This window comes from Anas acuta, chromosome 12, assembly GCF_963932015.1.
Source record: "Anas acuta chromosome 12, bAnaAcu1.1, whole genome shotgun sequence".
Classification (NCBI taxonomy): Eukaryota; Metazoa; Chordata; class Aves; order Anseriformes; family Anatidae; genus Anas; species Anas acuta.
Window position 1 is genome coordinate 17,875,265 of NC_088990.1, and position 27,957 is coordinate 17,903,221.

The following is a 27,957-nucleotide window of genomic DNA, read 5'->3' on the forward strand; positions in this document are numbered from 1 at the left end:
ACAAACAAACAAAAAACAGTTAAAACCAAGCATGTGGATATGGTGTTAATCAAAATCATGGTCCCATATGTATTTGTTCTAAACTCTGCAGCAAGGTGGCCTAGTGCTTTAAATATGGAAAATCTGTGATAGATTCATAGCAATCATAAAAAGGGAGGGCTCTGATTTAAATTTGAATGGCTAATCTACTCAGTGCACTACTTTTTTAAGCTGTTTTGATGGTAGCTATAAATGGAGAGTCTTCCATTTTAAAAATCTTCACAATTGAACAACTGTGTATTGAAATGTCCTCAATGCCATTGTCAGCAGGGAGCTGAAGATTTTGGCAACTGAATGATGTGCAGCTGGGATTTTTGGCACCTGAAGGTACAGGACAGCAGTTCAGAATAGGATAAAAACACAAACTGGAAGTTTCTGCTTAAATGATAAGCAATGAAATAGTTAACAATGTTGATATTTAAATCAACATTGAAGTTAACACCCCATTAAGATGAATGGGACAGTTCACACCTTGCCTTGACCTATTGTTTCAGGCTGTGTGCAGGCACACTGTACTTACTGCATTTTCTGAGAATTTACTTTGTAACCCAAAGAAATAGGCATTTAAGATTTGGTCTTTTAGTTTCAAAAATCGAAATTGAACAGAAGAATGATCTGAACAGCATGAATTACAAGAGCTGGTTACAATCCCATATTCATTTTCAGAATTTATCAATGTTGAAACACTAGGAAAAGCCTAAGAATTCTCAGCAGTTGAAGTCATTTCTACTTAGGAAAGTTTTATCAAGCTGGGAGTCTAAATTGCAGTCATAGCCACCCCTGTAAACCAAAAAAGGCTCCTGTCAACCGAAGTCAGGTGCAGATGTTACAGCCCTGTACTTGTTACCCATCTCCATCTCCCACCAGAAATCACCACATCTCAAATGTCCTTTACCTACTAGCTCAGATTGGATCACCTGAACACTTCTAGTAGAGTAACATATGCTGGGGACAGGTCTGTGTTGTCCCTGAATCTGCCAAATAAGGTTGAAGACCTGGTGAGAAGTTGCAGGCAACAAGGGAATAACAGGGCACAGAGAAGAGCGAAGTCTTCCCCAGGACTGTCTGTTCCACAGTGTATCATAATAAAGCTCTCTGGCCTTCCCATAATTAAAACCACTAGCACTTGACCTGAAATTCAGTCTTCAAAGCTCTGATTATTTAAGAACAGCAGACAATTTGCTCACAATTCCAAAGGAGCTGTTTGTTCTGTTTGAGGAACACTGTGTGCCAAAAGTTAGCAGAAAGCATGACAAAGCTGTTGAAGTTTAGTGTGCATGCACACACATACACACAGAGAAAAATGGTTAGAGCCCCTCCATGGTGCCTAACTTTGCTAAGAGAAAGAAACATCAGTTAATCAGTTCTAGCCACTATTGTTTTTAGTCTCCATGGAGCTGTCTGGGAAAACTTGAATGTGGTCCAGGGAATACCCCACATCATTTTTTTCTATGGCCATGCCGAACACAGAATAAGACACTGCTGTTAGATGGAGTTGTTTAGGCCATGCTGGAAGGAAAGCATCATTGCTTTGTTTATGCCATAAAAGATTATACTTTAAACAATGTTCTGAAGTGTGACAGCTGATAACAGGTATTGCAGTGCTGCAGGTCATCACTTTTTGATGATAAATTCAGTGCCACATGGCCCAAATGCTTTTCTAGTCAGCTGTTATATGCCGTGGGAGATTTTGGCTCTCATTGTCTAAATATGGCTGTTTTTCCCTTTCCTGCTTGAATATTGGATGTGTTGGTTGCACCTCCGAAGTTGGAACACGAATCAGGGATTGATTGTTCCATAATTAGTCTGTATTTTTAAAGCCTCACCTAGTCACTTATATAGGCCAAGAAGATATTTCTGTCTTGCAGAAAAATAACCTGTCATTGGGAAGGATAACTCTTGCCATTATCAAAGTTTAATTCTCTCAAGTACTTGCTTGATTGTAATCTTTACATACACAGGATTAAATCAACTGCAAGTATAAGAGGATAAACAAATTTGCCCCTCCCCTACCGACTTTAAGTCAGAAAGACTTCTATAGCATGGGGCACAACCCACTTCCTAGGGTCCTCTTAAGAGTTTTCGTTAAAACATGTAAATGACATGTTGTTGATGTGCAAGGCATTGCTGAAGCTGTTTTGCATGTCCTACTTCTATTGACTGCTACAACTGTAGCTTGATTTAATTTTTGCAGTGGGATCTTAAGCTGTATTTGTGGCTTGTGTCAGGGGATGGCATGTAGAATGTATTATCTACAGACGCTTCTTTAACTTGATGGTGCTTGAACTCCCAAGTGGTCTCTTGCGAACTGGTGCTTTTGAAACAGTTGTAATGCTCCTAATATCGCCCTAGTATAGCTCAGTCCAGGCTGGCATAAATGACAAAAAAAATATCAAATTCAGACATGTTAAAATGTACTAAAACTTCCTATTCTCACAGGTATTAAAACAAAAAAATGAAATTAATCACCTCCACTTATGGCCTCTCACAACAATAATGTATTCTTCAGTGTTTTGGTGTTTTTAACCAAATTCTACTTCTGCTTTGAAGTTTTGGGAGTGTGACACTATGTCATACCATAACATTGGTGCAACAGCAGATGTGTCTATGATGTTTCAAGATGTTGTCTTGGTTTTGTAGTGGACTATGCTGTGGAACAAGCTCACCAAGGAGTCTTCTTCAATCAAGGTCAATGCTGCACTGCAGGCTCACGGATTTATGTGGAAGAATCAATCTATGAAGAGTTTGTAAGAAGAAGTGTAGAACGTGCAAAGAGGAGAGTAGTGGGGAGTCCTTTTGACCCAACTACAGAACAAGGTCCACAGGTAAATGAACAGTGCTTCAGCTCTGCAGCCCAGAAGGTGCCCGGGTGCTCAGAAGCATTTAAACTCTAACACAACAGAGTCCAGAGATGTTTTCTGTTTAGTGAGAACTCTCATCCTAAATATCAGAAAGTTCACCCCACAGTTTTAACAGCAAGATTCTGCACTTCAGCGCCCAAGACACAGCTGCAAATTGCATAGTGCTACCATTGATAGGAGAAAGGCTCACAAAAGTCTTTCTGCAGGCACTTATTGTCAAGAATTGTCTACAACTGTAACTGTGCTTGTAGAGACAAGAACTGTAAGCAAAAGATGGTCAAAATTACAAATATATCTTTAAAAGATGTTCCTGATACTAATAACCAGCTGGGCTTATACCACTGTCAAGAAGTTAATTTTGGCCAAGAAAATAATACCCTGCTTTGTTTGTTCTTATAAACCATTTCCCTTAGCAACAATGTGAGTTGAGCCACAGACATACAGGGACACATCCTTAAGAAGACTGAGCCCCAGGTTACAGTCAGCAGCTATCTGTAGGTCTTTGGCCTCTCAAGCTCAAACAGTGAAAATATGCATGAGTCTACTCTCTGGGACATGACATGCCTAAAAAAATTATCTTGGCTTAATTATCTAAAGTGCATGGCCTGCAAGTCAAACAGCTTCTTCTCTCTTTCAGATTGATAAAAAACAATACAACAAGATCTTGGAACTGATTCAAAGTGGCATTACCGAAGGAGCAAAACTTGAATGTGGGGGTAAAGGGCTAGGAAGAAAGGGCTTCTTCATTGAACCTACGGTGTTTTCCAATGTAACAGATGACATGCGGATTGCCAAGGAGGAGGTACATGGGCAAGATCATTTTAGAATGTCCTAAACATGATTTTGTTTCTTTTGTTTACTTCTTGAGACAAAAGCTTTAGAGTGAAAATGACCATTATACCAAAAAAAAAAAAAAAAAGTAAAATCTTCTCAGAACTTAATCATAGAGCGACCTACAGCATCAGTTTGGGTAAAAAAGCTTAATTTTTGTCATTTGCTTTAGAGTCTCAGACTTGAAAGACAAAGATAAAAGAAGAAATTAATTATGTTTCGCTATGATGACAGCTTTGGGAAATTCATGCTTTTTTACAGACAGCTATTACTACTAATAAAATCTGTAAAGAGTAAAACAGGAGAGGCCATTTATAAAGCAGAACAGAACAGGAATAAATGCCTCTGTGTGAGCTATTTTTCAAATTAATGATTAATCTTTGTTGCAGATTTTTGGGCCTGTTCAAGAAATACTGAGGTTTAAAACCATGGATGAAGTTATAGAGAGAGCCAACAATTCTGACTTTGGGCTGGTAGCTGCTGTCTTTACAAATGACATAAACAAAGCCCTGACGGTCTCTTCAGCAATGCAGGCTGGGACAGTCTGGTAAGGCAGAAGTTATCACACTCCTGCACTCAGAGATAAAGAGTTTAGCTCATTATCATTACATTACCTCGGTTTTGCACCCTTTGTCTTTGTGTTTATCTAGATCATCCTAGTGGTGAATCACTAACCAAGATACAGAACAGCTGTTGGGGAATGTAGTCAGTCTGCTCACTGCAGCTGAATGCTACTGAAAGTGGAAAGTGCCTTGCTTTCTGTTAGCATGACCTTCCAGTTACACCGCTGAACAGCATTGCTGAAAACAAAACAGTGTAAATTATCCTTTCTGTGGAGCAGAGGAAGTCTGTGAGGTTTCTGCTGGAGGCATAAGAAATCGTGTATTTTCTACAACCTGAAGGAACCAAAGGGACACCTATTTCTCTTGTATTTAGGTGTAGGAAGTGACACTTCTAAAGTTTAATAGCTTGCAATTTGATATGTCAAGCCTGGATACACTAAAGATCCAAGAGAAATCAGGTGGAAAAAGGACAAATTCAAACCTAATAGCTCTGTGTTATAAACTGGCACTGAAATTTGTCAGCAGATTAACAGTCCATTACTGAAACATCCAGGTGTTCAGTGCCCTCCTCCAGTCCTCACAAGCTAAATCCCACTCTCTTTAAAGCAAGGAGTAGAAACTTGCTTAAGTCCCTCCTTTCTTTTCAACAAGAGACCATTTTGTTATTACTAAGAGCTATACAGTATCCTTAGCTCCATGAGTTTCAGTATCTCCTGAGTTGTCCACATGTCTGACAGTGCAATTGGACTTAATGCCTTTTCCTGTTACAGGATAAACTGCTACAATGCCTTAAATGCCCAAAGTCCTTTTGGAGGATTCAAAATGTCTGGCAATGGGAGAGAGATGTAAGTATTACACCGCTGTCTTCTAAACTATTTTGAGCTCTACAACTTAACAAACATTAGTGAATGCAAATTAAGATCAGGACATATTCCCATCAGAGGATCAGGGCATAGTGTAAGATGACTCATAACCACTGCCAGCTCTAAATGCAAACGATTTATATGGAAAAACCATTTCTTTCCTTATTTATTTATTTATTTTAACACAACAAAATGAGTTACAAGAAGTCCCTTCTTATTCTGAAAGACACTGAAAATTTCTGAGTATTTTTTTCAAACTGTAACCTGTGTTTTCCAAGTTTTCCTTCTCCATATTAATCAGCAATTTTCCAGAAAGATTCTTTTTCATATCTTGCTTTATGCTTGTTGACTCATTTGTTGTACTTGTTTCAGAGTTGTTTTGCCATGTATTTTGCTTTCTTACATTTTTTTTTTCCTTTCTGTTCCTTTTGCTAAATTTATCAGTACAGGATCATCTGAATTTAATTAAAAAGGTGTCTGTCTTTTCCAGAATTATAAACAATGTTAGACGAAATCAGGCCTACAGAACAATACACAAATACGTTTATATCCCTTAGAAAGAATTACCTTCCATTGCAAAGCTTTCTGTCTTATTCCGTTTAGAACAAAGTCACAAATATTTTGAAACGGAGCTACCTTCTAAAATGCTGTCCCATGTACCTAACTGAAAGTCTTAGCAGTTTTTAGTTCTCATTACAATCACAAAAATGTTTAGCAATTGCGTCAGCCCCAGATTGGTTGTGCATACAAAGGATTCAATTAATTTCTGTGCAGGAGGCATTTATACCAGATATGTCTCACCTAAGATTTCAAAATAGCTAATGGCTAATGGCAAACTCAGCAGTAAAACTAAACTAAGGTCAAACTCTTTAAAACTTTAAATATGTTGAAGTATACAACTTGATCTATAAAATGAGCTCTATGTAGTCTGAAATATTTTCCCTCATTAGGGAGTACTTTGAATAACACATTCATACTATTCTCCACATTCATGAGTTATGAGGTGATCTCACACTGGCATAAATATGTCAGCTCATCTAACTCTTATCATTGTGAAAATATTCTAAAACTACTAAGCTCGAAAGAGCACATGAGTAACCTGACACCCAAGAGTGACCCCACTGACTTCAGGGAGGTTAACTGTGCAAGCAAAATACTCACATATTAGTATTGTAGAGTTTTGCAAAAGAAAGTGTGTGTGTGTGTGTGGGGGGAAGGAGAAGCAGAATCAGGCAGCACCCCAACTCCCAAGGAAAAATCTGTGATAGCTGTACACTTGATTCACATCCACAGCTTTGACAATACTCACCATAAACAGGCAATGTTTGGAATGGCAATCATCTCTCTCACACCAAGATGCCTGAAAACCTGCTTATGAGTAATTATTTTACTCCCTTCACAACCTCTTTGATCAGATATCACCTTCTAATTCACCCCCCCAATTTATATCTGCATATGTTTTATTAAAATGCCAAGGTTTCTTAGATCCCTGTGTTTAAGTGATATGTTTTACAGCATAAATAATATTGAGTCTGGTAATTAAAGAACAAAAAACAAGACAAGAAAGTCATACATATCTGTATGTATGAACATACAGATATGTATGAACATACAGTTCATACATATCTGTGCCATTGCTAAGCTAATACGATGTTTTAGCCAGATTGTAATTCTGCCACTGTGATATTTGTGCTAGCAATGTATTATCTGGGACTTATTTTGTTCCTGCATTAAAATTCACAGATTTTTATCACACGTTGGGAAAATAGGAACCCAAAGTTGAGATGTGCTACGCTCATTTTACACTCCCACAAAATGTACCAGAGTATGTGCATACCAATAGAGAACCCAAACTCTTGTACAGTATGGAACTGATTTCTGTTTACCTTAAGGCTACAGTATTCTTTTATTCTTAAAGAAGTATAATATTATTTTATTCTCGAAGGAGTTTTAAGGAGCAATTCATTTACATTTACAGTTTTTTAAAGCTCCTTATCAGTAACTGAGTCGTGTAAAATTGAACTGAAAATCAGGCAAGTCCCCCAGAATTCTGGTCTCTGTCCAAATATCTTCAAGGGAAGGAGGTGCTATTCTACCTCAGACTTAACATTTACTGTCATGGGAATTGTTATTCTCTGTATGACTCTGAGCTACAGCAGTGCATAGTTGCATTTCCAAAAAGAAGTGCAAGTAGGCAAAGGCCTTGGAGTTGTAATTCTTTTTTTCTACCATTCTTCTCTTTGCTTGAGGAAGGGAGGAGGGTATGTAATACCATTTCTTTTTGGAGAGCAATTTGTTCCCCTTCCCTCACACCTCCACAACCAAAGGATAGCATCATGCAAACTTGACCTCTGGGCTCCTCCCTCTCACAGACACAAACCTTGTTCTCACCCTGATACCAAACTGCAATTCAAACAGACACAAAGTTGCCATAGAACAGGATGTTATTGCTCCCTGCCTCCCTGTATTAGGCTGTGGGGACAACCAAGCCCTTTGAACATGCACTGACTCATCTGCTCTGATGGTCTGGAATTACCCTTCATCCTATTCAGCACGAAAACCTTTTTAACTTTAGAAAAACACTTGGTTTAGAATTCGTCACAACTGCCCGCTTCCAAACTTTCAGACAGAATACAAATGCACAAGGCCCTGAAGCCTTGAGATGAAGAATTAGACCAATAAATACAACTAATTTTGTTTGCCAGACCAAGGTAAAAAACAAAAACAAACAAACAAACAAACAAAAACCCAACCAAATAAACAAACAAAAAAAAACAACTGGCAGTTGGAACATACACAAAGGCACTGGATACTGTGAGGCAGGTTACATATTGACTTGCAAAAATGCGTTCATCAGATGTCTGGAGCCAAGCTGCATTACTACCAAATCAAGCAGAAACTTTCATGCAGAGAGACTTACTAGTTTTAGTTTTTGGGTTCCATGCAACTCCTGGTGACAGCTTCTAGTATGCCATAAAGGAATGGTTTTGTGTCTCAGCTAAGTCTGATAAATAACTGTTTTGTTCATCCTTTTGGAAACAAATCTAAGACGTTCCCCTGAAAGCTGGGGGTGAGGTGGTCCAACTCAATCAGATCCCTTCTCATGCTAAAGAATCTTCACTAATATATTTCCTTGCTTGTACTTAGGCTCTGGTGAATCTTAAAATGCTTAGTAAAACACCAGCCTTAGTGAGTTAGACATCAACTGTGTGTAAGGCTTACCAAGCTGAAGCGTGTTGGCAACTTTTCAAAACTGCATGTAGGGTGAAATGGGATGGTAAATGCTGTATTTCTGCACAAATTCATTAACTTTCCAGGGAAAGTCACAGGACTCCTCCCCCAACATTATGTTTTGTGTAAAACATACAGTATAGAAGGAAACACAAAGCAGGCTATGCGACACTGGGGACTGACTGAAGGGTTTAATTGCTTTGAACAGTGGCTCCTCACTCCATTCTGAAAACAACATTTACTAGACTGGGATTCTGAGGAATTCCCCTGAAATATTCTTTATGGTATAGCTGGGATTTTAAATTCTGCATAGCTGGATCCAGGGGGAAGGCAGTGTCAAACGCTAAACATGCTAATATGATAATGCACGTGTCAGCATTTTTTAGTTTTAATATAAGTAAGAGAACAGTACTGGGTGTGTTTTATGGATGGGGATAAGAATTTAACCAAGAAGCAAATGACTCTAAGTGCTTGTGCAAAAGAATCCTCATATAAGTTCATATAGAAGAGAACCTCCATTCATGGGCTTGGACTGTGCATGTTTTGAGGTGGGGACTTTGTTTGCTTTACATACACAGCAGCCAGCAGAACATAACTTGTGACTTGACTAGAACACACATCTCCATCACCGAAAATATGCACAGCAAAGTGCAAGTATCTGTACCTAAGAGGAGACAGGCAAAACGTCCAAAAAGCCATGCCATAGTTGCTCTGCGCCTCAGCAGAGTTGTCTACGAGATGAGCCAGGCCAGAGCTGACTACAATAAAATCTACAAAGCATTCAGAAACACATTTCTTGAGCATCACTTACACAAAGGAGAACATGTATCCCACAGAGTCATGTGTCAGATGACTGGGACCTAGTAAGTGACTAGCTTCTAAAAGTATGTAGGATCTTAGATAAGAAGCTGTGCCAGGACAAAAACAGGTTTTCTAGCTACCTAGTGGAAATACGAGCAGGCTGAATTCTCTTTCACAGTAAGTGCAAATGTTGATTTCTGCTGCTGAACATTTTGTCAGGGAAAAAAGACCAGTGGGTTAGGAGTCATTGTTACCTTTATCCAAAGTTGTGAGCAGTTCGTTTTCCATAGTACTGTTTAGACCTTCTTTTTCTTGGGTGCAGATACAAGCAGTAAATTCACTGGTCAGTAGTGGAGGTCTTGGTATTTGAACATTTTCAGGATCTGGAAAGGACAGAGTGCATCAGTTCACTTCCAATAGTTCCATCAAGGGACAGTAACTATTTCTGGGTTTAATATCATTCTGTATCTCCTTATCAAATGCTGGAGCCATCCACTGATCTTATGACTAGCCTGCAACTTCATATTCAGGTTTTCTGAAAGACATCACGAAAGGAAAACCAGTACAAAATCACCGTACAACAGAAACCTATGCCTAGAAATGTTGGTTATATCTTAACTTCGTCAAAGAATCACTTTACAAGTTTTTGCTCAATACAGAATTAATTTTGGGTCTAAGATGAACCTGCATTTTGTTTTCTAGGGGTGAAAGTGGATTGAGAGAATATTCTGAAGTTAAAACTGTGACAATAAAGATCCCTCAGAAGAATTCCTAAAATGATGGAAGACCATGTTGTGCAGAAGAGCACATGATGCCACCCTCTGTATTCTTTATGGAGACCAGCACTCAGGAATAAAAAGTGTTACACAAAATGTATTTAAGAAATTAAGTTGCAGCATATATACTGGGCACATAATTGCATAAGGAATGCAAACCAACTCTGCATGCTTTCATTAAACTCTCTTGAGAGTTACATCTTTATAAAACTTACCATAACAAGATAAAGTTGCTATTGGACATCATTTAATAACAGTTCTAGTTATAAAACTGTTAAATTCAAATGCATGCATACACACATTTATCTCTTCTTTAAATAAACAAAGTAAGTCTTACTGCTTTCAAGTTGCCTTCTCAAGCAGACCTGCCTTCTTCTGACATTCTTGTTTCATACAGGGCTTTACAAGCCAAATTTACCCAAAATGCTAGGATCAAACAACATAATCAAGTACTATTCGTGTTTTGAAAAAAAATGTAAGGCTGTGAACTGTAACCAGCCCAAAACTGGTATATTGGCAACTTTCCAATTAGCATGCTCACATAAAGAGGTTAAACTGGGGAAGGTACTAAATCATTATATGGACAATGAAATCCAAATACCATGAGATTTGGCTTTCATGACCCAGAGTGTTTTGGTTTTCAAAGCTTATTTTAATAATTATTTTATGGCTTGTTACAAGCAGAAATCCTCCCTCACTTACAGGGACTTAAAAGGTTTTACCTGCCAAAAGAGCATGGCCAGACAGGGTGGAAGAGTGCTAAGGAGAACAGGAACAGATCCCAAGGCTTCACAGAATATTTCAACTTTCATTGCCTGCTTAGTTTTGTTGTTGTTGCTGTCACTGTTGTTGTTTTCACTTTTTCTTTTTTTAAACAAGTATATGCACACACAGACTCCATTTATTTGTCTGCTAGTAAACTGCTTGTGATTACACTGAGAATCATTAAGTATTCATTACCACAGGAAGAACCTAGTGAAAGCCCACCTGTCAAGAAGTTAGCTTGATTTTATTTTCTTATTAAATTATGCCTTGCCATCCTCGCCATGCTTGGGAGCCTTAGGTGAACTTACTGGCTAGTACCGTATTTTCATTGTTGTCTGCTTTTTGTTGAGCCCAGGACAAAAATATGAACATGATCTTTTAGAAGTAAGATGTTTAAAACCTGACACGCTATTTTCTGCTGCCTACAGAATCTCTTCCAACTTGCAATTAACAAACTAAACATTATCCCCATCTTCTTTCTAGATGTAGAGCTCCCCAGACATTTTTTTAAGGTTTCACTTTAAGTTTTAACTTAGAATTAAGACAATGTATTTTAGAAGTACAGTAAATCATCTACTGTAGCTACATTCTGTGGGGTGTAAGGACAGAGTTATGGCCTCAGGTGTAACAGTTCTGGCTGCAGAGTGTATACTACGAACTGTTGAAAACTCCAGACCTGATTTAGCAAATCGTTTCCGCACGTACTTAACTTTACTCTCTGAGCAATTCCTCGTAGATTTGAACTTGTGTGTGCCCTTAAATACACTGCAGGACCAGGACAACGGTATACAGCACTTGGTAGTGTTGTAGCCCTCAATATTTTCTACTTCTAACTCACGTCAATCTGCATATCATGTGTTTTCAAAGCAATATGTATACACGATGTTATTCAGAAATGACAGTGCATTCACAGACATGGAAATTAATCCAAATATTCCTGAGTTGTTAAATGCAGGTGCCATATACTTCTACTGTGTATGCCAGAGTTAAGAAAAACAAAATACAGCAAATAATTAGTTACCTTTTAAACTGCAATATAAAATGTGAAAAAGGAGATTTTACTTCCTTTCTCCTATTTACCTAAAAAAAAGAAAAAAAAGAAAGAGAGAGATTTCCTGTGGTAACAGCATTTACACTGTGTACTCTTTTGTATTCTTTCTGTGTGTTTTGTATGTCTGTGCTCTATTCCCTGTACATTCAGGTAAATAATATAGAGTTGCCATTTTTTCAACCTTGTCACTGCAGCTCCATTTGATGTACATGGATTTGTAAAATCCTTTTTTAAATGTACCATCTGCATGGATCCAACAAAACATTTTTCCTGTCCCTGCAGCTTTTTGTTACAGTTTTTAATCATGTATATAGTTATATGTTATTAAAAAAGTAAAAGGATATTTTCTATGAAGTTTTTTCCATTAAAAAGGTTTAGAGAAAGACTTTAGACTGTGAGACTCCTTTATTGTTGACAGAGCTATAAAAATATTAAAAAAAATATTTTCTTAGCAAAAGATCTGCTCTCACAGTAGCTTTATTTTCATTTGCAGAAGTGAATGAAGTAAAAGGCCAATTACATTTTCTGGAATATTATTGCAGCTGTATGAAAAACACTTGTGAATTGCAGATCCAGGTCATAGCCAGAGTTCATCCTCACCCTTGTGGTCGTAAAGTTTAGCTATTGGGGAAGGTCTGAAATGACCAGAACCAGTGGGACACCCTTGCAAACTGCTGCATCACAGCTTGAGCTTTGGATAATGTTTAAAAAAAAATTACCATGTCTTTTCTTCCTCCAGTACATGAGTCAGAGAGATGATTAAATTAACACTCAGATCTTTTTATGTTAATTTCAAAATGCTGAAACAGGGGAAAAGAACAGACCGAATGCTAATTTGACAGCCAATAAAATTCACACGGCCAGGTACTACACAACTGCCCCTCAAGCAATCCCTTAATTCCAGGGTTACTTTCACTGCTAGGAACAGAATTCCTCTTTTGAAATGGTGCCTACTTAGATAAAGTAACTACTCAGTTAATAGCTCCGAGCTACTTCATTGTATGGCAAGCACTGGTTATACCTCAGTGTCACAGAATAATGCTGTTGGTTTAATCAACACTCTACAGGCAATCACTGAAGATAAAGTAACTTGACTAAAACAGATTGGATAGCAGAGAACAAAAATTAACACTAGAAGTGGAATTGCATTCTCAAAAAGGAGAACTATTCCAGAAAGTCTGGGTTGTCAGGAATATATTAAGCAAAATTTCTCTTCTACTTGCCTTAACTAGCGGCACGCACAACACTGTCATGGGACTGTGAGTAGACAATGAGCACTGTCCATATCCCCTCCCTTCTGTCTCTGACCTAGTTGCAAGCCTTCTTACCACCCCACGCAGTTACAGAAGCACACGCAAAGGAGTACTTTTCTAAAAGAGAACTGAAGGAAGGAAGATTGTTCTGGAACCCACTGAAAACACAGTTTTGTCATCTAAGGAAGGAAGCAAAACTCACTCCATAGTGAATAAGTAACCCATGGACTCCCAACCAGTGAGAATAAATGTATCAATAAATGTGTATACAGGTGTAGTAAAGTGAGAGTTCAGAAATAAATGTGCATTGCTTCTGGAAAAAGGCTGTGTACAAAGGCAAACAGAATTTCAGTTTCATGGCTTTCAGACAAAGTGATGGATATGGATACTACTTGAATAGCACTAACATATTTGTTTGTTCCCATTTACAAAGAGCACTCCTCCTCCTGGAAAAACAAAACAAAACAAAACAACACTAAATTCAGGACACCAACACAGCTCTCCACATGGTTACACCACAAGCTCTGGAAAGCTGCATTTACAGCCACGTTTCATTTGTATCCATATACCTCCACTTACTGCATGCTACGTCTATCAGCACAGGACGTGGTTTTTCTTCTAACATCCTTATACCGCAAGGACTGACGCTCACAGTGCTGTACAACTACAGCGCTCTGTAGCAGGAATCAGGAAAGGTATCTGTAGCTATTAGATGCCATCAGCATTGCCAAGCAATTCAGACAGGCTTCTGTGAGCAATTACACTATAGCTGCATAAAATGCATCTTTTTTCCTTTTCCTTATTAAATGTAGTTTATTAACTTGCTCTATATCTTCCTTGTCCACTGGCAGCACACAGGTACCAAGGAACTAAGTGTGGCTTTGCCAGAAAACTTGGAGAATTCTGAAGCAAAGCAGCATTTTTGAAGTTGGGCCGTTTGGAAGAATGAGTTAGGGTGATGTGAGAGTAGTGGTACTATTTCATGGGACTAAGGTGCAGCTAGAATACACTACTACTAGGTGTTGCAGTCCCACTTTCATCTTCCAAACTGCACAACGTGGAGTGCTAGGATGCTGGTTTCCATAACCACTTACCTGTTTTTTTACAGAGGACCAGAACTGACACCCTGGAATTCAAGGGCAACATAAGCAACGGATTATTTCATCTGGCTACAGTGCAGGCTCAGCTGTTTTAGTGGTGAAGAGCAGGCCAAACCGTCTGTGCAGCCAGAGCTGCTCTGTCGGGGCACTGCTTAGCACCATGTGCTTAGTTAGGTAAGACCGAGACCTAGAGGCTACACACACCTATGACTGAGAAGCTGCCCCAAAGAACATATTGTCAGGGAACACAGGCACAAAGATGACTCGCCTCTTGGTACAACTGGCTGAAGGCAGCAGAGCTGTTGCCTGGTGTCCCTAATCCCCTTAGTTTACTGTCAGAGGAACAGAAAAAGCACATCCACGTATTGCTCTTCCTAAGAACGGTTAACTCCTAAGCAGTTCAGCCAGCTGAGTTTAAATCCTGAACCCTCACAAAAGCCAAGCTCTCCCCTGCCTCCAGCACAGGTACAACGAAGCCTGTTTACACTGTAAAGACCCCAGCTACCTTTTTCTGGTATTGATAAATTTAAAACCACTCAAGCCACTACTGACAAGGACTGCACCCATGAGCCACTGCTTCTGCACAGTGAGCATTTCCACGGTCTTACAGGGTGAGTGCCATCAAACAGTGAGGGGCTGCCCCGCACTGCATACAGTGCGGCTAGTTACGGCTGTGCCTGCAGTGCCAGGAAGCACTCCAGAGAACATTGTTTTGCCCAATTTCAGGTGACATTTATGAACATGTGATGGAGGACCCTTGCCATCAGATGTAATGCCCAGATGTTTCAGACACACAGGAAGGCTGGAACATCTGTTGTGAGAACCTGGCTTAACATTAATTCTATTGACATTTAATCCCAGTATCTGTCATCCACTACTACAATTCCATGCTAGTTTTGAGGTGGTTTTATTTGCCTGGTGTCTCTTGGTGAGACCTGCTAAATGAACCTGGATTGTGCAACCATCACGGCAATCCACTGTAAGAAAAGCTCAAGCTGCAGAGTTTGCCAAGGAGGCTGCGCACACAGCGTGCTGAAGTAACCCAAAAGGGTGCTTGTGAAATGTTTGTGCTGCTGGCAGGCAGCACATTGCCAGGACAGATCACACATCATGCATTTGCACATCAAATGAAGCTGCACTGGTCTGAGAGCATGGGAAAGGCCTGTCTTGAACGGCATGTGTCCTACTTCCTAAACATGTATATTTTACATTTTACACTTGGTTATTGTCCAGACTGAAAGTACCGCAAGTTCCCCAAAGCTTGTCGTCTTGCCTTTGAAGTGGAACTGTTTGGATAATGTTTCCTTTGGCAATTTATCTATGTAAGAAAGCAAGTACTTAGCTACATTGGCCTCTCAACAATCCATGGCTAGCTTTTGTCAAAGAACTCAAGCACATACATGCACACAATTTGATCATTTTTAGTGACCTGGTTTAGCCACTCTCTTTCTCCTCACGATGAGGCTGGTGTAACTTGTACAAATATCAACTTGTTTCACTTGGGGTTTTTCCCCGCTCTTTGTATGCATGGCTGAGTTCCTATTTCCTACAGCAGTGAGACATTTGTATGCAGCTCACTGTCACTGCCAAACAAAAATCAAATGTTTGCACTGCCTCCCCTGGCAAAAGGGCTCCAGCTCTCAGTCCACTGGTTTTCTCAGACTCTCCTGGGACCACAAGCCGGGACATTGAGCAGGATCTCTTCTGAAGTTTCTGCTGTTTCCTGCTTTCTATTGGACCAAAACCTCTCCCAGGCTTTGGCACCTGACATACAATCCCAAAGCAGTCTGTGCCTAGCAAGAGAAGCCTCCTTCAAGTTTTTAATTCAGAACTTCACAAGTACTTAGGTTTCTGGGACTCTGAATGGGAAGATACTCCTCGCCCTCACCAAGAAACTGCAGAATAGCAATGATGGCTAAAGCACTCCCCTTGCATCTTGACAGTCACAACTTCAAGCTTCTTCATTCACAGTGTAAGGACGGCTCTCCCATGGGGTTGGACAGTGGGATACCCTATCCCCAGGCTGTATGTCTGTGGGGACTAACCAGACAGCCTTTATTCAAATCAAGCATTTGAAAAGGTCCATGAAAGTCACCAAATACTCTTTGGCCTTATTATTCCAGTGTCATGTGCTTTTAAAGACAACCTGGCAGTTAAATTCAGGAGAAAAACACCTGGTCTCCAAAGAACCACACATTCCTAGAGCTACCAACCCATGGCTGCTGAGCATTACGCTAAGATGCCGTAGGATGCCACACTGCAGCAGGCCTGCCTCATCACAGGGGCTTGCAAACAGCCAGTGCAGGGGAGGGGGTAAGTCTGGTGAGGCTGCTGAGAGCACTGTGTCCTTTCTGTCCTGGCATCAAACCCAGCTGGGGCAATGGACTCTGCTCTGAGAATCCATCCCAGGTTTCTCCACAGTATGTATGCACACCTGAGGCCACAGGGACCCACTGCTAGAGAGCTCCTGGGGACTGATAAATTGGCTGACTCTGTGATCCCATCACCACAGACAGAACTACTTACTCCCATAATGAAACTGCAGCAGAACCCTCTGCAGTCCCTGCTCTGCCTTTGCCGCAGTCCCGGCTCTCTACAAGTCTTACAGCATTTGCCTTCCAAGGACAAACACCGTTTGCCAAATATTTATGGGAAAAAATGCCAAGGAAATGCCACTGGTAAAATGGACTTTTAAAGGAGCTTCCTTGGGGAATGCTGTACATTTGACCCCCTCCACAACTGCCATTAGATTCCCTTTTGTGAACCCCTCTGATTACCACCATTTCAGATTGCTCTGCTGGGAAAATGACAGTAGACTCCAGCTGCCCAATGCCTTTCATAAGGACCCAGAAATATGCTCCCATCTCCTGCATCTGTAGCAGTTTTATAGCCAAGGCTCTGGGCCAAATGTTTTAAGTTAATTTCATATTCCAATAGACATAAAAACATGATAAAATCACCACGAATACTGCTTCTCAACCTGATTTCTCCCTTACAGTGATCTGCAAATGTATTATAGAAGGGCTGGTGCACAGCTCTGCTAAAATGCAGAGCTGCTGGATGATTTCTGTTTTAAAAACACAAAGAACATTCTGAGCTCTTTCTCAGGGTTTTGGAGTGGAGACTTTTTACTGTGTTCTTAGGTAGAACAGCAACAAATGGCTTGATGATTTGTTTTTACAATGTCCACTCTAGGAAGACTAATTACCAGCTAGCCTTCTAGCATACAGTTTCAAACATTTGGGGCCCCCCCATTTTTTCTCATGCAAAATTCATACTGTGGACTGCAGATTCTGCTTGGGTAGGGGCACTTTGCTGAAAGTTTCTAAAAGTTTAAGATTCTGGGCCAAGAGATTTCATGGTGCTTCTAGAACTTTGAAAGCCTAAGTAGGAAAAAAAACCATGCTTTGCTCTATTGTTATTAGCCTTTTTTTGGAGGAGCAATTTAAGTCACCACACCAAGGTCTCTGCAAATGGTGTTCTCAGCATTTTCTACACAAAGCTCAGAAGACTGCAGGTAGATTTCATACTTTAGTTGTGAAAGTTGTGCTCAGCAGCAAGAACCACGTTGCACAGAGCAGTACAGCATGTTGAACCACCAGCCTGACAAAGGAGAATAAACTGATGGGATTCTTCCAATTTGTCTTCTTTTTATATAGGACAATCAACTTTTCTTCGTCATTATTCTCCCTAGCTGACTTATTTTTTCTTTATTTTTACTCCTCTTGGAGTAATTGGTGCCTCTTCAGAGGGTCTAACTGTGTAAAGCACTGGATGTTTAACTATGCATATAGTCTCTGCTAGTATTTTCCACCTCTGCCATTAACACCGGGCAAGCTGGGCAGCAGCTTCTCATCACACTCTGCTCCTGGGTAATTTCGACTGCAGGGCCCAAGGCAGCAAACATAACTGACCGTCAGGACTCGGTCACAATGGGCAGTGCTCAGTAAGTCATTATTAGTCTCGCCTGCAAAAAACTATGTTAAAGAACTGGAAATGGCCAGTACAACATACCTCTTACAGCAAGTGATTCTGTAATCTGTTTTTATCAGGAAAGTAAGCAGCAGCAAAGGTACTATATGGCCAGAACTCATTGTTCAAACATGTTTTTATAACCTTTAAATTATTAAATAAATAACCACAAAGACATCCTAGGTTTCCATCCATAATTTAGAATTTCCCTGCTGAAGGTTACTAAAGCTCTGGAAGACATGCTTGCTTACTTTAGTTTGAGTCACAATCCATCTCCCATTACCGTCATGGGCTAATTAGTAGCTGCAGGTATTCCTGAGCAGAGAGAACAACCGATAAACCAGGATAAATTACAGAAAGGGAAAGGAAGCAGGAATGGGTGGCTTAAATAGACTTTCACCTCCTTTTTTCCCCCCAATCCTCGGCATACCTCGTGTGGCCTCATGCCTTGATTCTGGTCATGCACTTGGTTACACCTCCTGCGTGCCTCTTCTACAACCTGCTGTAAATGTCTTTTAAGACATCGTAATGTTAGAAATCTAGATGGAAAGGCTCCTCTATGCATAACAAATCAAGCTACATAAGCCTCACATAATATTCAAAACTTCCAGACCCCAGACAGAATCAAAATCAACAGATTTGGTTCAGCTGCTCATTTAGGTCAGGGCTGCTCACGAAATTCAGATCTGGAAAGAAACTTGTCCTCTCTTCACTGAAGTACAGATATGGACACTCCTTATGAAACATATTTACAGTACAAATAGGTTTTGGATGGTAACAAACCAATGTTACAAGGAGTGGGAATCAGAGTTGCAAGGTAAGCATTCATTTTTGACAGTTCTAATAAAATTAAGTTGTTTCAGCTGCAGTGGCCTGCAGGGACAACAATATTTGTTTTCTTTTGCATCATCTTTGTCAATGTTCTGTGCACATCATGGCACAAAAAAAAAGGTGGGGTGTTAATTGATCACCTGATTATTTATACGCAGTCAATCAAAACCATGGCCCTACTGTCCTCTACAAACATTGTGAACTTAGCCTGGGCCTTGAAGGTTTTGCAAGTAAAATGAAAAGACAGGAAAATAAAATAAAATAATTATTATTGCCCTTTTACAGACAAGGATCTTCCTGAGAAAAACAAATGCAGCAACTCATCCCAAGATTACAGAGGAAAATCTGCCTCAAAGGCTGGAACCAAACAAATATCTCCTGACTCCTGTTGTCCTCCTTTCCTGAGCCATGTTTCTTGCATATAAACACTGTTACCATACTACTATAAAGAAAAAAAAATAATACATGCAAACACATACACTGAGGACTGATAAGACTCTTACAAGAAGAATTCTGTTTGCCTAAAGATCTGTGGGAGCAGAACTGAAAAATTTTTCACTTCTGACATGCTTGAGCTGGAGAAAGCACTTGAAATTCTTAGGAACTAATGATCTTTTAAGACCTTAAGTAGGGGGTCTGATTTTTCTTGTTACAAATAGCCACACCAGCCATTCATTTATACATATTTATACTCAGTGCAGGATCTCTCAGCTAATAAATAATACCGTCAACTTTCACCGGGGCTTGACTGTAGACAAATGAGCCTTCTCAGTGCTTGTATCAGTTTACTGCAGTTTTGGTGTATTGTTTCCCATTTCTCCACAGCCATGTGGCAAGTTCAATACATATATACGATGGCAAGTTATTTATTTATTTATATGCATGCACAAACACATGCTTAGGCTACATTTTTTCCTTTGGATGCACAGAGTTCAATCCCTTGCCTTCCCCTTCTCTCCCCATTTCTGCATTCGCTCACCACTACAAGGAGGTGAGCTTGCAGAGGACATAGTGTTGTTTTGTCCCTGTCAAGCTCACTGGGAACTGACAATGTTCAGCACCTCTGAAAACCTAGGGTATTATGGCATCTGCAAGGCTTTAGCTCAGGGAAGCAATTGCATTTAGGTATCAATTTGTGTCTATGCTTGACAACAATTTGCCCATCTAGAAACCTTTGAAAAGTTGAGTCTGGAGAGGGCCCATTGGGTGGGATCTCTAATAGAGGTCCAGCCAGCACAAGTGGTGGCATTCAGGACAGAGCTCTAGGCTGAGATGAATTTTCTCTAGCTCTAGCCTGCTGACCCTTTTGACCAGCTCTCTAGAGACGCAATGGAAGATTGGGCCCATAGCTCAGATGCCAATACCTCTGGCACAGACATTTCAACTTAGGGTGTGATTCATCTTGACCAGGTTCCTAACTTAGGAATCTTACTAGAAAAGTACATCCTTACCAAGATCAATAGAAATTTTATTAAACGTTTCACTTTTTAATCTCAAAACTACTGATGATTTGATATCAAAGTTACATAACTATGTATGCAACTTGCTGGGTTACCCTGGATTAGAACTTCTTACTAATTTTGTTGTGGAGTTCACAGGATTCACAACATCAGGGTGGCAAGATACAACAGCACTGTAACACAGGCGCAACAGGGCTTTGACAATGTCAAAACTATTTAAAAAAAAAAAGGAAAGCATGAAGTAAAAGAAAGCTGTAATTATAGAGAAAACAGACTTATATGTAGTCACAACCAAAGTCCTTTTGAGTTATGCTGTTCTTCCCTGCTCTTTTATCACTAGTCTCAGTACTGGTTTTGCTGCCTAATACTGAACAATACTGCATATAGTCACACCAGCTGCTTGATCTTGCAATTAGTTCCTGGTATTTTCTTTTTGTAGTACAGTTGTTATCCTAGAAGGTAGCAGGCACAACAGACAATTCAGCTGCCTTCACAACTACAATAATGTATCTGAGCCAGTGCAAACAAGTGATGCAATGCAAGCTGTGCTTTTCCCGAGGGTGGGAAGCATCCCCCAGCCGGGCTTGCAACTTGTTTCTTCCCAAGGAGAACAATTTGCAAGGTCAGTCTTGAACCTTCACTTCCCATGAGGTGGCCACAGTCTGCCCAGCAGAGCTAAGGGAAAAGAAAATGAGTCTCTGGTCTTAGTTCATATACTAAGTACAAGAACTAGCACATATAGTGATACTTAACACTAATTAATTGCAGCTTCACTTGCAAGGATTGAAAGATTCTCCTAAATAATCTGAAAAGGTACACAACTAGTACTGAACTCATGTAACTTTATCTGGAAGTTTGAATTAGATGCTGGCATATCAATGTATAAGTCAGGTACCATTTCCAAGTGCATGAGCCTCAATTATTTTATTGTTGTTTCTACAAGAGTTGCTGATGAGTCCCATGCAAATCTATCATCCAGAAATTGGCTTAACTAGAAGAAAAACACACTCCCTAAACAGATTATAACTTCCATAATTTTTGCTCTTTAAAGTATTATGGAAATAGAGAACACTAGAATATAAGTAGCATAACAAAAGATTTGACGGGATTAGTATTGTAACAATTCTTCAAAGTAGTTATTGATAAAGTTTATTTGCATGACCATCACCGTGTGACCACCTCGTATCTACATTTGCTGCTCTGATTTGCATAAATAGTGTTTTTAGATTACAACTCTCTTTTTGAACAGCCAAACTATGTCTTTGTCAGCCATCAAGAGGATTTGTACTTCTGTAGTTTTTCAAAATAGTGCGGATTTTAAGGATAGATTACGCAAACAAAAGTCAATCCATATTTAAAATATATAACTAGGCATAAGCAGAAAAGCAGATAGAAGACATTAAAAAATAGTTTGAACTTTTCCAAAAAGTTGAGTATCGCTGAACTCTCATCAAGGCTTAATGTCCAAATACATGTCTTTTCCTGTTCATTCCCATTTCATTCACATTCTGAATCTGTCTTATAGTTCAGCGCACCAAGTAACTTTTTCTTGTCGTGCCTGTCTCAGTCCAGCTGACTCTGTTTAAAATCTGTTCTTGTGGCAGCACAACCCACTCTCACAGCAAAGAAAGGCGGTAAGCTACCAGACTTCTTAATGACCAGGCCAATGTTGTTTCTGATCCCTTCAGACATCACTTGCTCATGGCACAAAGGACTTTAATACCAGCCTTTTGCAATGAAATCAAAGTTCTTTCCAAACAACGCAAAGAACCTCACAAACCTCATAATCTTTTGCCCTTTATGTGTACACACAAATATGAACAAATTCCAAACCAGAATACATCACTGTATGTACAAGAAGACATGAGAATACCCACAACAGATGCTAGCTGTTTTTCACCACTGGAAGCTTCTCAAACTGTACATGGTCTGAAACAGTCTGTAGGGAGACTTTCACACCACCAGCAAAGCACGGCGGCTGCAGGATTTTCTAGCGTCACGCAAAGCAGACAACCAGCACCCGCAGTGCTATGACAGGCCATGCTTGGGGCAACTTGCACTGGACAGGACAGAAATTCTGCAGCTACTATAAACAATAAGTTTTCTTGTACAGTGTAACATGTCCTACTTAAATTTCCATCGCAATGCGTATTTTGCCCATTTCATTCCATAGAATCTGTAGGAATTATCACAACCAAAGGTCAAAGCCTCTAACAGGTGATATCTATTGTCCCAAAGATGTGTTCCCTTAAAAGTAAGGACATATTAAAGAAAACATGTGACATTGGTAAATAAATAAAAAACAAGAGGAGGGGGGAAGGTGGGAGAAAAGACAAGAAATGATATGAATTCAGTTTTTTTGAGCAGGGCAGAACAAATGTTTGACTGAAAAGCTTCAGGTCTAGCTGGGAGAAGGCCAAGACTAATTTAACCTTTGGTCAAATGGTTGGGAGTTAGCTAGTTTCCTTTTTCCTCTTACATCACTCCCAGAGATTTCGACAAAAATAATATGGTCCCGATTACATGACATTACAGGCTCTCAAAATGCACTTGGGAGGATAGTGTTGAAACCCCATGGAGACAAATTAATCCCAGCAAAGCAACAGCTGTAAAATTGCTATAAACAGGGAAAACAACTACAGTGTTTGCATCATGTACTTATATGATTTTAATAACTTATTAAGGGGATTAGACTATCAGACTTAACAGGTCTGACACCCCCGTATCATCATTAAAATATCAGCTGTCAGGCTGTGTGTAGTTGCTATGAAGAAGCTTAACCGCTCAGTGCATGCTTTAAAAAAAATAAAATAAAGCAGCCCCAGGTATGATTTATCCTGCTTTGTCTGCTGAGCCCCCAATCTGTCTGTAGCCCGCTCAGAAGGACGAGCTGCCCCGCTGCCCGCCCCGCTGCCCACCCCGCACAACCCTCCGGGGTTTTGGGGCTCCCGCTGGGGCTGAGCCTCCCCTGAGGCCATGCCCACCCTGCTGGCCCCCCGAAAGGGCAGCGAAGCGGCCTGCCAGCTGCCCACCCCACCGCCACGGTGCCCACCTGCACATCCTGTGCCACAGAGCCCCACACCGGGTCCCCCCCACTCCCAGGCTGGCCAGGTGCTCCCCTCAGGAGCCCCGCCGCTTCTGGAACCTTCGGGGCCCTTCTGGAACCTTCTCCCCTGGCTCTGCGCCTCAGCGGGAGGCGGGCATGGGATCACCTTGTGGGGGGTAAAGCAGCAAAAACCAACCCCGCACACACAAAAACAAAACCCACGCTCATCTGGAGGAGTATTTTTGGGTGCTGTGTGCTGCTGCCTCGCGAACAGGAGCTGCTTGGGGTTTAGTTTGCCTGCCTTGGTTTGCGTTTCATTTCTGCTTTCCAGCTTGGAAAAATAAAGATAGATGCTCGTGGTAACTGTGCAATATGGTGACAATACATTCATTTTTAAGAGCTTTTTATATATAGTAAACTTAATTTTACCAGATTAAATTAAACTTGCAATGCTTTGTTTAATAGATTGTAGCTAATAACATAACCACAGTTATATAACAAATAGTCTATATACACAAATATTGCTGTTAAATTGAACGTTTATAGTAACATAACTTCCAAATAAACACTTTTTCACTTAAATTCAGGTGAGACAAGATTTGACTGGATATGCTGTTACGTCCCTGTATGTTTATACCCATTTTCTGTGTATACCTAATGAAAATGCAGGGATTTCAGGTTTTAGGAGTACCTTACAGGGACCATACCTTCCTAGACTCCCTATCACTACATTGTATTTAGAAATCCTTAGGTTTTTTTTTGTTTTTTTTTTTTTTTCTTACCAAAATTTTTACATAATGTGCAAACATGGGAACAAGGAATTCATACAACCAAGGAAAGCGTGCACATTACATTGAAAACTCAACACTACCCACAGCCTCAAAAACTGCCAGCACACGTGCCCCTGGCTGTGCAGCTCATCTGAGGCCTGCCACGGTGTGCCAGAGCCTGGTGTTTTCCCCCCGACGGCTCAGGCAGGGTTCCTGTAACCCTGATTTTTCAATAGGCTCGGCTTGCTGTGCTAGCTGGGAGCTGCGGGCTGGCCGGCAGGGCCTTACCGCATTTAGCAGGGTTGGAGAGAGCCGGCTGGAGCGGGCACAGAGTTTGCAGGAGGTCAGATAAGCAATTACGTGTGTTCTTGTGGAGAGCGTAGCTGTCACTTCTTGGGAGATGCAAAGTGTGTCTCAAAGACAAGGGGCTCTACTGCTATGCAAGGTATGCTTTGATGTTATTCCTCTGAATGATCTTTCAAGATCTACTGAAATGGAGAGGCATCTCTACATATGGTGGAAGAAACAATAAGACCTGTCAAGTAACAGGGCCATACTAGAGCACTTTCCTTGAAATTCAATTGTTCTGCATGTACGCAAAAGATACACAAGTCTGCTGGAAAGTAAACAGGGTGTTGCAAGGATCATGCCAAACCTAGGAAGGAAGAATGCTCTTTCTTCATGGATGCAAGAGCATCCTTATTAACTCTATATTTTCATGCATTTTCTAAAAAAAGTTTACAGTCTATTTAAAGTATGTGGCCTGTGCTGGGGGGGAGGGGAGGATAAAATAATAATTAAAAAAAAGAAAAGACCTAAATAGAATAGTATTACACTCTCCTTATTGTGCTGTGAGAAATACTATGGAATATGCATCACAGACTATGTACGCCTTACAGAGTTATGCCATCTTTTCAGTGCTGCATTATGAGAACTGTAATCTCAAGCAGGCACAAGGTAAATGAGACAAGCTCATTTACACGTGGCTCATTGTGCAGTAATTGCAGCTCTTTGGCCTGAAATTGACCTAGTAGCCCATTACTGTGAAGGGGAAGATCTCGGCTATCCATCAGCATCTGAACAAAGAAGTACCGTTTGATCAGCTTTGCTCTCAGATGGCGAGTAAGAGAGTGACCTGTTTTGGCACAAGGTAAGGCATGCAGGTTGGCAGCAAGGAGACTGTTAAATTAACCTGCAGCATAACAGGCAATCTACATGGATATCAACCCACACTGACACTGCTCTGAAAAGTCAATATTTTCAAAAGAGACACTAGAATATGCACACTGTCCTGCCAATTAGCATGCAAAACAAAACAAACAAACAAACAAAAAAAACAAACAAAAAAACTTGCATGAATAAAAATAGTTATTAATAACCAAAAGCCTTTGTCAAAATGTCAGCACATGGATGAATACTGAATACCATATAGGAAGGCCAGCGTGTGGCTGAGAGCTCAAGTCACAAAAAATGAAGAAAGGCTTCCATGGAAAGTAGCAGCTTCCAGCTGCCATGAATCCAGCTCCACGTGGAGTTGCCGTGCCATCCATCAGCTGGCGCATCTGGAAATCAGCAGGAGCTGGAAGCACTGCCTAAAAGAAAGGTGTAGCAGTGAGCTCTGATCTACTTGCATGCTTCACCTCTAACTTTGGAAGGAAATACCCAGTTGTCACTTGACACCAAAATGGAGCTCTCCACTCATAATATGCTTCTGATCCCGACAGTGTAACACATTGCTAAGCCAGATCCTCAGCCTGACAGAGTAATTTTGGTTAAGTTGCTTGTTAAAATATTGGAACCAGGCTTTTTGAGTAATTGCTTGAAGAAACTTGTAGGGCTCTTTACAGGATAGCCTGGTAAGGGGAAACAACACAAACAATGTAGATGAGCACTGAGATTGAGTTTGTGGCACTGTTCTATTTTTGCCTTACTAATGGTTACAATAAGGAAAGAAGTCTCTTCCTAGGACTAACGAGGCAGGGTCTGATGGGTGGAGGAACGAGGAGATAGGTCAGGTTGCTCTCCTGAATGTCTGCAGTAAGAGCCCCATGTTATGATGCTGTTTTAATAGAAAATTCTAAAAATTGAAATCAACGGTTTATTAAAGTCCATATGCAGCCTCACTGCATAGAAATGCACATGATGCATGCGTACATGCACATTATTGAAAGATAGATTTTTATTTAACCTCTGAATATATAGAGCTATGCTGGCAGGCAGACTTCTCAAATGTATTCCATTTCATGGTACACTTTTATGGTGGGAAGTTATTGACATCAGAAAGGAAGAATAATGGAACTGAGGTCACAGAGTTATTTACACTGGCGGGTGGATCCCAGAGCATTCCTGCATGATTCGCTTGTTTTGATGACCCTCTTTTTGGGATTCTGTCACACATTACATCTGATATTTGGATCTTGGGAAGTTGAAAGGGACAGTGAGAGATTTGTTTAATTACTGTTACCAGTGTGTTAACACAAGGTTAAAAAGCCTGTCCCTGTTCAAGCCAATGGCACAATTCCCAGTGACTTCAGGAAGTTTCCAGACTCCCTGCCCCAAAGCACTAACAAGCCGCAAAGAAGAAGGAGCCCTGTAGACACCAAGCTGAGCTGAGGACCAAGGACACCCAGAAAAATCTGATGAAATTACTGAGCTGGTGGAAGAGAAGAAATAGTAGTATGCCAATTGCTTTAAAATACAAGTGCTTTTTTGTTTGTTTGTTTGTTTTTGTTGTTCTGTTGCTGTTGTTTTACATTTTGCTGTTGAAAGGGAAATTTGGGAATGATTGTCTTAGAGGCTTTTGCTTAGAGCTGGGAACTGACAATGCACTGCTACATAAGGCAATAAAAGAAACAGAACACAAAATGCCTCATTTAGATCATAAGCAGAAATCTCATAAACTCCTCAGCCCTGAGCTGAGCCTTTCCTCCGTTTTTAGGCCATTACCGTAAAGCTGCTAACCTTTACAGATACTGTATCACAATCTGGTCAGCAGGAATTAAAAACACAATCGACCGCAATTGGAAAAAACAGACTAGTGACACATTAGCAACAGGGACGTCTAAGTATGGCTGTGAATAACATGGCTCTGATCCTAGTGCAGAAGCTAAGGGCTTCATTACATTTAATTACTTCCGGCTTTAAATCAAGGCCTGTTTCAAAATGAGGGTGGCTTCTATTAAACTAAATTACTTTCCCCTCAAGCTTGTATGGAAAAGTACAGTACCAAGGGAAGACAGCTGCTATTAAAAGCAGTATGGTAAAGGTGCTGCTGCCAATCTAGAGATGGTGTGCAACTGGGAGCAGCTCATAAATGAAGTTTTATACGGTATCTGTCTTTAAGTCTGTGCGGGAGAAACTTTTCTATTTGGCTCAGTTCCTTTCTGCCTGCTTCATTCTGCTGCTCATTGTGCCGCTCTGAGCTGTTGTATAACAACTTTTCCTAACGCAGGATCACACACAGGAGCACACCGATTCCTTCTGCTTTGGGCTTCCCCCCTCGCAGGGTGGCTACAGGGAGTGACTGTGAGATACTCGGCAACACGGCTCTTCCCAGAAACAGAGTGTACTCTGAGATGCGGGCAGGTTCAGATGACTGTGTGTTTGAGCATAGATTTCAAACATAAACACATTAAGTGATAGAAGAAACCCTCTCCCACAGAGGTCACAACACTTACATCCTGGACCTACCCGGATGACAGGCCCAATTAGTACTGGTTAAAAAAGCAGTAAGGAGCAAAACAC

The 27,957-nt window shown here is 40.5% G+C and overlaps 1 protein-coding gene and 1 long non-coding RNA gene across 3 annotated transcripts in view; one reads left to right on the forward strand and one right to left on the reverse strand.

The window, feature by feature from the left end:
• The window catches only part of ALDH1A2 (aldehyde dehydrogenase 1 family member A2), a 55,873-nt gene extending 43,707 nt beyond the window's left edge, over positions 1–12,166 (forward strand). Inside the window, exons 9-13 of the mRNA XM_068695199.1 lie at positions 2,680–2,864; positions 3,538–3,702; positions 4,121–4,278; positions 5,065–5,139; positions 9,892–12,166. Of these exons, the coding sequence (XP_068551300.1) occupies positions 2,680–2,864; positions 3,538–3,702; positions 4,121–4,278; positions 5,065–5,139; positions 9,892–9,964 (656 nt within the window). The 3' untranslated portion in view covers positions 9,965–12,166. The remainder of the gene's footprint in view (positions 1–2,679; positions 2,865–3,537; positions 3,703–4,120; positions 4,279–5,064; positions 5,140–9,891) is intronic.
• LOC137862808 (uncharacterized) overlaps positions 1–27,957 on the reverse strand; it is a 122,040-nt gene that overhangs the window by 42,457 nt on the left and 51,626 nt on the right. For both annotated transcript variants that reach the window (XR_011100537.1, XR_011100536.1), the window contains exon 3: positions 9,444–9,572. This is a non-coding gene — a long non-coding RNA (uncharacterized lncRNA). The remainder of the gene's footprint in view (positions 1–9,443; positions 9,573–27,957) is intronic.